Source organism: Vigna unguiculata, chromosome 2, assembly GCF_037176805.1.
Source record: "Vigna unguiculata cultivar grain cowpea cultivar isolate G323 ecotype 2 chromosome 2, ASM3717680v1, whole genome shotgun sequence".
NCBI classification, from domain to species: Eukaryota; Viridiplantae; Streptophyta; class Magnoliopsida; order Fabales; family Fabaceae; genus Vigna; species Vigna unguiculata.
In genome coordinates, this window is record NC_140793.1 from 29841402 (window position 1) to 29854242 (window position 12841).

The following is a 12841-nucleotide window of genomic DNA, read 5'->3' on the forward strand; positions in this document are numbered from 1 at the left end:
TTTATTTTTTGCATTGTCATCTCATTCCAAACTATCATATATACATAAAAGCTTGTTGGTTTTATAAAAATTAACCAAAAATGAGTTCTGTTCTGACTGGTTAAAATGGAAGAATTTAAAGCTTAATAAAATTTCATATCTAGTTGAACTAAATGGTTCCACCTTTTCTATTTCATAGCAGTGTGACATTATTGTACTTAGAAGCTTATTCTGATTTTTTGATCCATGTGATGACAGCATCATAGGGTGATTTTCAATCGTTGCGTGTCTCTATGCAGTTACTTGGGGTTAGGGATGGCAATTAGGGCCTGGTCCGCGGGTCCGGTCCACAGGCCCACATAAAAAACGCGGGGCGCGCCAGAATAATGAGCCTGCAGGTCCGGGTGGGCTCAGCCCGCGGCCCGTACGGGCTAGCCCGCGGTCCGCGCGGGCCAGCCCGCATAAAATTAAAAAAAAGAAAAAAAACTTTTACTTGTGTATATTAATTACTTCTTTTATGGACTTTTGCATTAACATTTCAAATTCTTGTATAACTGGAAAAGACAAGTATTATATAATTCTTAATGTGCTAAAATTTAAAGAATATATTGTGTATGTCATAGTATGAATATGATGAAAATGTTGAATTATCAATTTATCATCTAATTCCCCAAAGTCTTTACTTAATTTTGTGAACTTTTTGAAGTTTCCCAATTTTTAAACATGGAAAGTTTTATCATAAAATAAATAAATAAATAAATAATTTTTTTTAAAAAAAAAGTGGACCGGCCCGCGGACCCGCGGGCCAACCTTTATGCGGGACGAGCCAGAGTATGCGGCCCGCATAAAATGTGCGGGCCGGGCCGGGCCGGTCCGCAGTGTGCGGGCCTTATGCAGGGCGAGACTAAACGGGGCGGGCCGACCCGTATTGCCACTCCTACTTGGGGTTACTGGTAATCACTATTTGGTCTCTGAACCACTCATTTGTGAAAAAAGTGCTCACATTTTTCCTGCTTCCTCCGGCATATCTTCAAATCTAAACTCATCAAATTAAGAAAATGAATTATAGAATGCCAAATGGTTGTGAAAATTGATCTCTAGATTGTTGAATCTGTCAAACTTTTTGTCATTGTAAATGGTGTGTCTGTATTTCATCATTTAAATATGAATGTTGTTTCAAGAGAAACTGTCAATGTACAATGAAATGTTACATACGAATTTTGAAATATGATATGTATATCTATATTTTAAAAACAATGCCAGAATTTTTAAAATGTAAACTTAAGTTATCTATATCTATTTATTAATATAGTTTTCTAAAATTCCACATTTAATTCAGATTTAAAAACTTGATTCTGTATTATTATTACCGATTACAGATCCCTAATGTGTGTATGTAACTTTTAAACATGTGTGATAATATTATAATGTTGTTAAGTTAATATATGTATTAAAATTATATTTATTAAAAAGAAAGTGAAATATATCATAACAGATAAAATAATTTATTGATAAATAAAGAATAAGAGAAGAAACAGAGACATCTGATCTTATAAAAAAATTATAAAAGTAATGGTCAAATTTTAAAAATTTAATAAATTATTATATTTAAAAGATAAAATTGGTATTTTGAAGATTGGAAAAAAGGGAAAATCCTTTTATATATATGTTATAGATTATTATTGTTATTATTATTATTAGTTTTGTCGTGGATTGTGAACTAAGCATCAAGCATCGGTTTTGGGGTTGACATCACTGTTTGAACGAACGAACGAACAAGCGAATCTAACCACTCCATTTGGTGTTTTAGAAGTTGTGGGACTTGTTGCAGAGTGTGGATTCATTTCAATGGCGAGCGTTGGAGTTGGAGGGGGTTTGGGGGGTGATATATGGAAGTCCCATGTGTCCATGGCGATGGTGCAGCTTTTCAATGGTGGCTACCATGTCATCACCAAAGTGGCCCTTAATGTTGGTATCAACCAGTTAGTGTTCTGCGTATTCCGCGATCTCATTGCCCTTTCCATCCTCGCACCCCTTGCTTATATCCGTGAAAAGTATGCTCCTTTCTTTCTTTCAAATCACCCACATTCAAAAATGTGCTTGCAATGTTTCTCAAAACCTATGAATATGCTCCCTTTTGTTCTGTTGTTTCCCTCTGTTGGATTCGATTTAAATGGATTCCTCCCTCACACTTTGGCCTTTTTGTTTTCTAAGTTTATTTGTTATATTTATTGGTCCACCTTCTAAAAGGGTTGAGTATTTCAGATACATTTCCATTTGGTTATTGGATACTTAGATCGGTTAAGTTTGGATGCTTAAGCACATTTGTTTGTTCTGCAATTGGGAGGGTTGGTGATGTCTGCAACACTCTGATTGTCTGCATGTGCTTGATACAGCTTAGGGGAACTGGGCTATGTGCTATAAAAATATTTTTCTGATGTATGCTTTTTAAACCGTTGGAGTGTTTGGAATGTAGGTAACTCTAGTTGTATGACAATTTCCGTTCATGTTCATTGATATCTGGACCTTTCTGCCTGATAATTTTGAGCATGCTTAATATTTAAGTAATATTATCTTATAGCTCATACTTTCGTTTGCATTGTTTTGAGGGTTATAATTATATTCTAAAATATGGTTTTAACATTTTATGTGTATTTGTGGACAATGATTCCGGAGTTGCTACATTTAACATTTAACCGTGCTTCACATTCATTCTTTAGATGTAACATTTTAACTTGCTACATTTTTGTTCCCTCTTATGTCTTGTTATTATTCCTTTTCTTTCTATTCAATGGATATCTTGATCATACCATGATGTTGGACTGTAGACGGATTCGACCACCCACTACTAAGAACCTACTGGTGTCATTCTTCTTTCTTGGATTAACTGGGTTAGGCTCTTGATACTATTTATTTCCCACTTCCAGTATATATAAAACATACAGTGCTTTATTGATGTATTCTTGATTCATGATCAGGATATTTGGCAACCAACTTTTGTTTCTTATTGGTTTAAGCTATACTAATCCAACTTATGCTGCTGCCATACAACCGTCTATTCCAGTCTTTACCTTTATATTGGCTGTGATGATGGGGTCAGTTTCATTTCACCAGTATCACTTATCCATTTCAATTTGTATGTGTGTATCCTATTACTCAAACACAACTGCACACTCTCACTTTTACTTCATATGTTTTACAATAGTACACTAAAGCAGATAACCAGGTCACTGAATTATGTTTATCTGTACAAACAAACCTTTTCATGCAGTACAGAAAGAGTGAATTTAGTCACATATGATGGTCTGGCTAAAGTTGGAGGAACCATCATCTGTGTTTCTGGTGCTGTAGTGATGGTTTTGTATCGAGGTCCAGCTTTGATAGGATATGCTGATATCAATCTTGCTACACAAAATGAAATAAGTGCCAGAGGTCAGCCAGAGCCATCTGGATGGCTAATTGGTAGTTTACAAGACTTCGGGTTAGACCATTTTCATCTTGGGGTTCTGTGTTTGATAGGGAATTGCATTTGTATGGCTGCGTTTCTAGCCATTCAGGTATTATCTTTTTTTGTCATATGCATAGGTGACTGTTGAATAAATTTAGTGATCAATGACATATCTTGCCTGTTACCCTTTTACCAAGTCCCAACTTCTCTGTGCACTCTTCACCTGGGAGGCTGAGATGAATCTATATGCTCTTGCATTTTAGGAATCTTCATTTCCACTCAAATCCCAATTTCTTGATGCTTACGATACTTGGTCAATTCTCAACATTCCAACTTCTTTTCGTGTCTCATATGATTTAGGATAGTTGTGATTTGGATAATTGCTTCTGTTGCAATCATTTCTTGCATGTCCTAATTCTTTCTATGAACATGGTTCTCTTCCCTATAACTATCTTCTTCAAGTTTGGAGATATATCAGAGTAAGGTCCCCTAGTTTTTGGTCAAGTGTTTTCTGAATTATGGATAAACTTGAAAGAATTAATATGAAAGAAAGAAGATTTTATTCAATTGATTCATTTGAAACAATACATGAACTTCTATATAGAGAGAACTCAAGCCCTAAAGTAATAATTACATGAGATTTCTAGAACCTTCTAACAACTTCTACCAGTACATTTAATATCCTATCAACAACTTTCACTATTGCATTTAATATCTAACTACCAACACTCCCCCTCAAGCTGGTGAATAGATATCTATCATTCCCAACTTGCATGCGAGATCATGAAATTGCTCAGTAGGAAGACCTTTTATAAATATATCTGCCAACTGAGGTCCAATTGGGAAATAGGAACTAGTGATAAGGCCACTATTCAATTTCTCTTCAATAAAGTGTCGATTTATCTCTATGTGTTTGGTCCTATCATGCTGAATTGCATTGTTTAGCAATGTTAATATCCAACTTGTTATCACAATAAAGGATCATTGGTTCTTGACATGTCACTTTAAGATCATTTAGAATAATTCTCATCTATAACAATTCATACACCCCTTGTGCCATAGCTCGGAATGCCTCTGCACTAGACCTTGTAATAACATTTTGTTTCTTACTTCTCCAAGTCACCAAATTTCCTCCCAAGGACATGCAATATCCTGAGGTGGACTTCCTATCTATAACAGAACCTACATAATCTGCATCATACACTTCCATTTTTAATTTTTCATCTCTCTTAAACAATAATCCCCTTCCTGGACTTGTCTTCAAATATTGAAGGATTTGTTTACAGCTTGTAAATGTCTCTCCCTTGGATCATGCATGAACTGACTAACGACACTCACAACATAAGCTATGTCTGGTCTAGTGTGAGCTAAGTAAATGAGCTTCCCAACAAGTCTTTGATATTAGCCTTTGTTCACAGTAGAACTGCCTTCATCACTCCCAATTCTATGGTTTTGTTCTATAGGAACTTGAGTGGTCTTGCAATCAATCATACCTGTTTCTTTAAGAAGATCAGCAACATACTTTCTTTGTGAGATAAAGATGTCTTTCTTCGAGTAAGCTACTTTTATCCCAAGGAAGTACTTCAATTTTCCTAGATCTTTTATTTCAAATTGGATAGCAAGCTTTTCTTTTAAGACTTGTTTCTCATGTTCACCATCTCCTGCAACAATCATATCATCAACATACACCAAGAGTAGTGTAAGTTTACCTTTTGGAGAATGTTTGATAAACAGGGTATGGTCACTTTGACTTTGTTGATTCCCCATGGAAATCATAACCTGACTGAATCTACCAAACCAAACACAATGTGACTGCTTGAGCCCATACTTTCTTCAACATACATACTCTATTCTCTTATATAGGTCTAAAACCTGTGGGAATTTCCACATATACTTCTTCCTCTAATTGACCATGCAAGAAAGTATTTTTTAGATCAAATTGTTGCAATTCCCAACCAAAATAAGTTGTCAATGAGATAATGATTTTAACTGTATTCATCGTTGCCACTGGAGCAAATGTCTCCTCATAATTAATACCATAAGTCTAAGTAAATCCTTTAGCAACTAACCTTGTTTTGTAACGTTCTAATGTGCCATCAAATTTATACTTTACATTATAAACTCATATGCATCCAACTGCCTTTTTATGAAACCGACTCATTTAAATGAGTACATGTACTTCTATATATAGAGAACTCAAACCCTAAAGTAACAATTACATGTGATCTCTAGAACCTTCTAACAACTCATTACAATTTCTACTAATATATTTAACATCCTACTAACAACTTTCACTATTGCATTTAATATCCAACTACCAACAAATAGCATAATTTCTTCCCTCCCTCTCCTCAATCCTCCTGTACTGAAACATTCTTAATAAGTTTACTTAGATTAGATTGGATGACTTCTTCATGCTTGTCATGCATATTAGCACCAGGTCATTGACTCATTACTCATTCCAAATTTCTTCATTGATCAAATTAGTAGTACTGATTCTTAAACTTAACCGATTAATTTGTTGTGATCTTAGGTTTTTTAACATTATTGGTGTTTTTAAATTGTTACCTTTAATTGCTTTCAGGCACCAGTATTAAAAAAATATCAGGCAAACATATCGGTCACAGCATTTTCATACTTCTTCGGAGCTTCACTGATGGTTATAGTGTCATTATTCATGAATTACGAGGCAAATGACTGGACTTTGACATCATCAGAAATCCTTGCTGTTATGTATGCTGTGAGTCACTAGAACTTTTAACCAATCCAGTCTGAAGAACTTTTTTTGGTTATTAATGATACTTTTAAATTATTGGAGTTGTCTTCCAAAATTCGCCCTTTTATTTTTTGCATTCTTCCACTCAACACATCAGACTATGTTAGGCAGGGAAGTGATGAGAGAGGGGTTAGAAAGTGTATCACAGAAACAAATTCAAAAATAGAAGCAGTTAAGTAGTTAGTTATTATGGGGGATGGGACTTTCTAAGAAGGTCTATATATTCTTATCCTGCGGGATCTTGAGATGAGAAGGTTTTTCGATGCTGTGACAGGGAATGCTCTATGTAAAAGGAAGAATTTTCCTTCGTAAGCAAATACCTAAGTTTTGAGTTGATAATTGTTAAATAATACAGAAAAGGGGTCTTTTTCTACGTTTTCTCTGTCTTGTTTTGTCTTTGCTATAGAAGGCACGAAACAGGCTATCAATTATTGCCTGTTGTTTGCTTGGTAAGTGGAAGCATTCTCGCTTGTTGAAGTGGAGTCAATGTAATGTAATGTTCTTACTTTGTTAATAATCAAAGTTGTCCAAGTTTTGCTGCACTACTATGAGTATAATGAAAATCAGAAAATTTTGGAACAAAAGGTTGTTTCTTACATGTGATCAGAGGGAGCATTAATCTTCTTACAGATGATTTTCAAAATTACAAGAGTATATAAAGATTTATTTTTATCTGTTAGTTATGGGTGCCTTGAAATTCTAACAATGTTCTCCTCTAGCTTGCCAGATGCAAGTGGTTTTACGAGTTTATCATAGTTTTGGCTTTTCACTCTGGATTACATTAGTGTAAAAGCTTTTTTAGCTATTTTTGTGAATTATTTGGTGTTACTGTCACCTTCAAAGAACAGGTCTTGATGCTTATTCCATGTTGCATTTGATGATTGATGAAGTATTCCTCAATATAATTTTTTCTTTTACTTTTTCTATTAGTAAAAGACTTTAGGAAGTTTACACATGTGTTCATATTTTGATAAATCATGTTAAAAATCTATCTTCTTGACATCTCGTACACTTGATTTTGGCTCAAAGGTGATGACAACTAAAAGCAGTGAGAGTATTTTCTTATGAAGGCTGAAAAGATCGAAGTATCCATGTTCGTACAAATATTTTGGTAGATTTTTTAGCATATATTTTCCTTATCTGTTCAGGGAACTGTTGCATCTGCCCTTAACTATGGACTCATTACATGGTGCAACAAAATCTTGGGGCCAGCCATGGTTTCCCTTTACAATCCTCTTCAACCTGCGTTTTCAGCCATCCTCTCCCAAATTTTCCTTGGAAGTCCAATTTACTTGGGAAGGTAAAGCTCCTTTTTATTTCCAGTTGTTGATGTATTCTGTTCTAACTTGAAGGTATCGTTCTTTAGCATGACGGTTTTAAATTAAAATTTAGAAGTTTCTTATTATTCTATTTCAACATGCATGTGACGACAGCATCATAGGAGGTTCTTTTATCATTACCGGTCTATATTTAGTTACCTGGGCATCATTTAAAGAAAAACGAGCATCTCTTGGAGTTGGAGTAGCTAGCCCTTCTTCCTCTTGGGTCTCTGAACCACTTGTTCACGACAGAAGTTCACTCCAGAAAGGCCACGCTTTTTCTGGGTCCTCCTCCGTTTCCCCCAAAACCTTTTCAGATTAAGGAGATGAGTTATTAAATGCCAATCAATTGTAGAAATTGGTCTCGTGGTTCAAAATTCTGTTACTGTTACAATTTTGTTAGATGTATTTCCTGACAAACTGTCAATGCTGTCATGTTATACCTGAATTTTGAAATCCAATGGCTTGTATCTGAATTTGGTGAGCAATTTTGAAATGGAATATATTCCTTCTCTTCCTGGAACTGTAATATTAACCCCAAAGAAAGGTGAATTTTGTAAAACTTATTGGCAACACTGTGATCAGTGCAAATATGGAACAGTTTGGCCCACTTCTATTGTTTATACTTTAACGTAGTACTACAAAACAAAAGTTTAATGATTATAAAATTTAACAAGCTTATTCTTGATCGATAACCGTGTAAAACTTGTTTACATAATAGGTACCCTATTTTCTACTCGACAGATTCTTTAGGTTGTTTTGTTTTGCAGCAAAAAGGGTTGATTCCATTGGTGAATGATTATATTAGGCACAATAACATAGGAAAATGTCATATTAGGATTGTGGAAGTGAGTGGAGAGTATATGTTACTGAAAGTGAAATGGGACAACATGTGTGGATGTCATTAGTTGAATATTCTCTTCCTTTTCTGTTTTCCCCTCTGAAATCTACCTTCTTCATACATTGTATTATGCTGATTTCAGTCTTTAATAAACTACATTGATAAGAACAGAGGTTAATGCTATTTGTAGAATTATATAATACTCTATTGTATAGTTTTTGTTTGTCCAGGGATAATCATAATATGCAGCCCTATACTCAGCTTTTCCTAACTGACTTTAAGCAACTTTAAATTCGCAATCTAGCAAAGTTCTGCATTTGTTATCTGATAATTAAATTTTAAGTACACTGATTAAGGGTTTAATTTTTAATTGTAAGCATAAAAAAAACACATTTCAGTGATTTCTGTGTCTTAAAGAAATAGTTCCGACTATAGACTAAAACATGCTCTCTGTGTTTGTATATAGAAAAGTAACTTTAAATTCGGATAATATGCTATAGTATACAAGGAGTTTGATTTTATTTTAAGAATTCCCACCAATAATATTTTGTCAAATCCAAATTCAGATATTATCAGAGTAAATCTCTAAATTTGCTTTTGAATAATGTAAAGGCCATCGCTCCTAAGAATTATGAGGAATGATCATGTTAGTTTTTGGAGAATTAATTTAAAAAAAATATATCTTATAGTCAAATAAATCTAAATCAATCTCTCAATTATCTTTTTACTAACTTTTATTCTCAAACTTACATTTGGATAAAAATGTTCCATATATATATATATATATATATATATATATATATATATGTATATGTATAAAAATAATTTAGAAACATACAAGGATAACAAGTATTTTGAATATTTATTGTTATTACTATTATTATTATTATTCAAAAAATTTATAAAATTTGACCAATTTTATGTACATATAATTACGCTTGATAAAAAAACACGTTTACATAAGGATTAATGGTGTGAAGATGAGTATATCTTGTAATACTGTGAATCGTTTTTCTTTGTAGTTTAGATAATCAGCATTCTCAGGTATTTTAATTAATATATATTTTTAACTAATATTAAACATTCCAAGATATTCTTACAATTTATGAGATAGTCGTTCGTGCATTACAGTCAAAATATCATGAAATATTAAAAAAAGTGTTATTACTTTATGATTGAAACAATATATTCTATTTTAAATTAATTTTTCTAATTCCTGCCTTCATAGATTCTATGTTTATTGACTTCTTTAAATTCTGATGTCAAGTTTTAATAAAAGCATTTTAGAAAATACAGTAATATGTTTAAACGGATTTAATAAATTTAAAAACATTAACTAACTTTCTTAATTAACACAAAAAGTTAATTAGTTTTATTTGCATTTAAACATAGAAGTACTGCTTTTCATACAAATCTGACTGATCAGTATCCGAGAAAAGAAAAGAAGGTTGTCGTTAAAATTTAAAAATTACATTACACAACAAAACACGTAACAAATTCATAAGCAATAACTAATTTTTTTCATTTTTAATAAAAAAATAGTATTTTAATAATTCATGTCACCATTATTTCCCCTCTCTTATGTCCAAATTTCAGCGCTCACAGTGTTTGTTTGTAATGGATGCGCATTGTGGCAGTTTAGCCTCTGAAAACTCCGTCTTGCTGGTTCCTATGGATCAAGAAGACGACGCAACCCATTCACATTCTTTTGGTTCTTTTTCTTTCCTAACCTTTGCGCTCTAATCTGAATCTACCGGATCCAGATCCACCCATCTCTGAAAAATGGTAATCAACCCAAACCCTTCTTAGCCCTAAAATCCCAATTCCCGAAATGCCATGTTTTCTTCATCCCCCACCTAACCCCACTTCTCTAATCCTTCTGGGTATTCCCCAATTCGCAAAAAGACATGGTCTTTGCTAGAATCGCTTCACTTGTCTCCACCAAATTCCCCAATTCAAAGTCTTCCCCTTCTCTATCCAACAACATCCGAATCTCTTCCTCTCTCCAGGACCTCTCCTCGTACCGCCATGTTGACGCCACGCTACCCCTTCACAAGCTTCCAACACCCTCCTCTTCCTCGCGCCGCAGATGCCTCAAAGTCGCACTCTTCCTCGCATCGTTCTTCCTCCTAACGTACCTCGTCTTCTTCCTCCTTTACTCCTATTGGAACCATGGCTCCGGCAAGTACTACGTTGTACTCGATTGCGGCAGCACCGGCACGCGCGTTTTTGTCTACCACGCTTCCGTTCGGTTCCAACGTCGTAGCAATCTTCCAATTGTTGTTGACTCCTTGAGGAATAGCTTGCAAAAGAAGCCTAGTGGTCGTGCCTATGATCGAGTGGAGACCGAGCCTGGAATTGATAAACTAGTGCGCAACGTGACTGGGTTGCAGAAGGCGTTGAAGCCGTTGCTTAGGTGGGCCAAGAAGAAGATTCCACTTCATGCTCATAAGTCTACTTCGTTGTTTCTCTGTGCCACTGCTGGGGTGAGGAGGCTTCCGGTTATTGATTCTATGTGGCTGTTAGATAATGCTTGGACTGTGCTTAAAAACTCTCCCTTTATTTGTGAGAGGGATTGGGTTAGGATTATCTCAGGCCCCGAGGAGGCTTATTTTGGGTGGATTGCCCTTAATTATGATAGTGGCATTTTGGGGGCTAGGCCTAGGAAGGCTACTTATGGGGCACTTGACTTGGGTGGTTCTTCCTTGCAGGTCACGTTTGAGAGTGACCAACAGATGAATAATGATACTAGTTTGTATGTTAGCATTGGATCTGTGAGACATCATCTCACTGCATATTCCCTCCCGGGTTACGGTCTGAATGAGGCGTTTGGTAAGTCTGTGGACTATCTATATAGGAAAGAGTTTGCTTTAGGTAATGTTGTTGTAGGTAGTGGTGGAAATATTGAGTTGAAACATCCTTGCTTGCAGGATGGGTATAAGGATGAATACTTTTGTTCTCGTTGTTCATCTAATAACAAAGGTGGGAAAGAATTGAGTGGGGGTGGAGGGTTGGGAACTTCATTAGTGCTTGTTGGTGCTCCTAATTGGAAGGAGTGCAGTGCACTAGCGAAAGTTGCTGTAAATTTGTCTGAATGGTATGATCTTGGCGCAGGGCTTGATTGTGCAGCGCAGCCTTGTGCATTGCGTGACAGTATGCCTCGCCCCTATGGACATTTTTATGTGATTTCTGGATTTTATGTTGTATTTAGGTTTTTCAACTTGACTTCTGAGGCCACTCTTGATGATGTGTTGGCAAAGGGTAAGGATTTTTGTGAAAAGAGATGGGATGTTGCAAAGACAAGTGTTGCTCCGCAACCCTTTATTGATCAGTATTGCTTTAGGGCACCCTACATTACCTCTTTGCTGAGGGAGGGTTTGCACATTAATGATAATCAGGTAAGTGTTGGCTCCGGAAGTATCACTTGGACACTTGGGGTTGCCTTGTTGGAAGCTGGAAAGGCATTCTCCACTAGATTTGGGATTCGTGACTTGGAGTTGTTCCGGTTCAAGATAAATCCTCTTGCTTTTGTGCCTATTCTGTTGGTTTCTTTTATTCTACTTCTTTGTGCTTTATCATGTATTGGCAACTGGATGCCAAGGTTTGTCCGGAGGCAATATCTTCCCATTTCCAGGCTTAACAGTGTTTCTGGGGCTTCTGTTCTTAACATGCAATCTCCTTTTCGGTTCCAGCATTGGAGTCCAGTGAACTCTGGTAAACTATTTATTTATGCAAATGACGATCACCACTAGTCCAAAAACTTGATAGATCTAACTGTTCTGTTCAAAATTTTTCTAAGGAGCATAGAAAGTCTGTTTTTGTTGTCCTTTTAGTTTATACTACTAATTATAAAATGTATGGTATGATGGCAACGTTCATTTGTATATCTTGGATGCCACTGCAACTTGTTTTGGCCATGTTTTCAGCAATTGTCAAAGCTTGCTGTTGTCACAAATGTGCATGCAATCATTTTAGAGTTAACCTCAATTCAATTTACACCTATGATACTGCAGGGGATGGAAGGTCAAAGATGCCACTGAGCCCAAAAATTACAGATTCACAACAAAGTCCGTTTGGTCTGGGGCATGGGCTTGATGACAACAATGGTGGCATCGAGCTTATGAAGTCTTCATCGTACCCATCAGCTAGTAATGTCTCACACAGTTATTCCTCAAACAGTTTAGGGCAGATGCAATTTGAGAATAGCAACATGGGTGCCTTCTGGTCCTCCTACAGGAGTCAGATGCATCTGCAGAGTAGGCGATCGCAGTCTCGAGAAGACCTCAATTCCTCATTGGCTGAAGTTCAAAATTTCAAGAGTTAGGAAATCAACTTCTGAAAACATTGGTATGATTTCGAAAATTTCATCCTTTTAAAACGTCATTGTTTCCTTTGAGTTTTGCTTTATCAAATTTTCCCAGGGATTCTTCTCTGTAACATACTAACATCTGTAAGTAAATACATATTTTTTGTTGAAT

General features: G+C 35.5%; 2 protein-coding genes across 2 annotated transcripts; both read left to right on the plus strand.

Moving 5' to 3' along the window:
• The first annotated feature begins 1690 nt into the window (after positions 1-1690).
• LOC114167741 (WAT1-related protein At4g19185-like) lies at positions 1691-8132 on the plus strand. The gene is made up of 7 exons (XM_028052810.2): positions 1691-2033; positions 2808-2870; positions 2958-3074; positions 3251-3536; positions 6012-6167; positions 7352-7503; positions 7637-8132. The coding sequence occupies exons 1-7, from the start codon at positions 1828-1830 to the stop codon at positions 7842-7844; spliced, it is 1188 nt and encodes a 395-aa protein (XP_027908611.1). The 5' UTR covers positions 1691-1827; the 3' UTR covers positions 7845-8132.
• A 1819-nt stretch (positions 8133-9951) lies between these two features.
• LOC114173595 (putative apyrase 7) lies at positions 9952-12840 on the plus strand. Its single transcript, XM_028058083.2, has 2 exons — positions 9952-12077; positions 12377-12840. Exons 1-2 carry the CDS (start codon positions 10271-10273, stop codon positions 12685-12687), a joined length of 2118 nt encoding a protein of 705 aa, XP_027913884.1. The 5' UTR covers positions 9952-10270; the 3' UTR covers positions 12688-12840.
• The last annotated feature ends 1 nt before the right edge of the window (position 12841 follows it).

Excerpts from the sequence above, each read along its gene's own strand:
- LOC114167741 (XM_028052810.2), top strand. The coding sequence starts at position 1,828 with ATGGCGAGCGTTGGAGTTGGAGGGGGTTTGGGGGGTGATATATGGAAG. Across the intron at positions 2,034-2,807 it reads CTTGCTTATATCCGTGAAAA|ACGGATTCGACCACCCACTA; the intron begins GTATGCTCCTTT and ends GTTGGACTGTAG. Across the intron at positions 3,537-6,011 it reads CTGCGTTTCTAGCCATTCAG|GCACCAGTATTAAAAAAATA; the intron begins GTATTATCTTTT and ends AATTGCTTTCAG.
- LOC114173595 (XM_028058083.2), top strand. The coding sequence starts at position 10,271 with ATGGTCTTTGCTAGAATCGCTTCACTTGTCTCCACCAAATTCCCCAAT. Across the intron at positions 12,078-12,376 it reads TTGGAGTCCAGTGAACTCTG|GGGATGGAAGGTCAAAGATG; the intron begins GTAAACTATTTA and ends ATGATACTGCAG.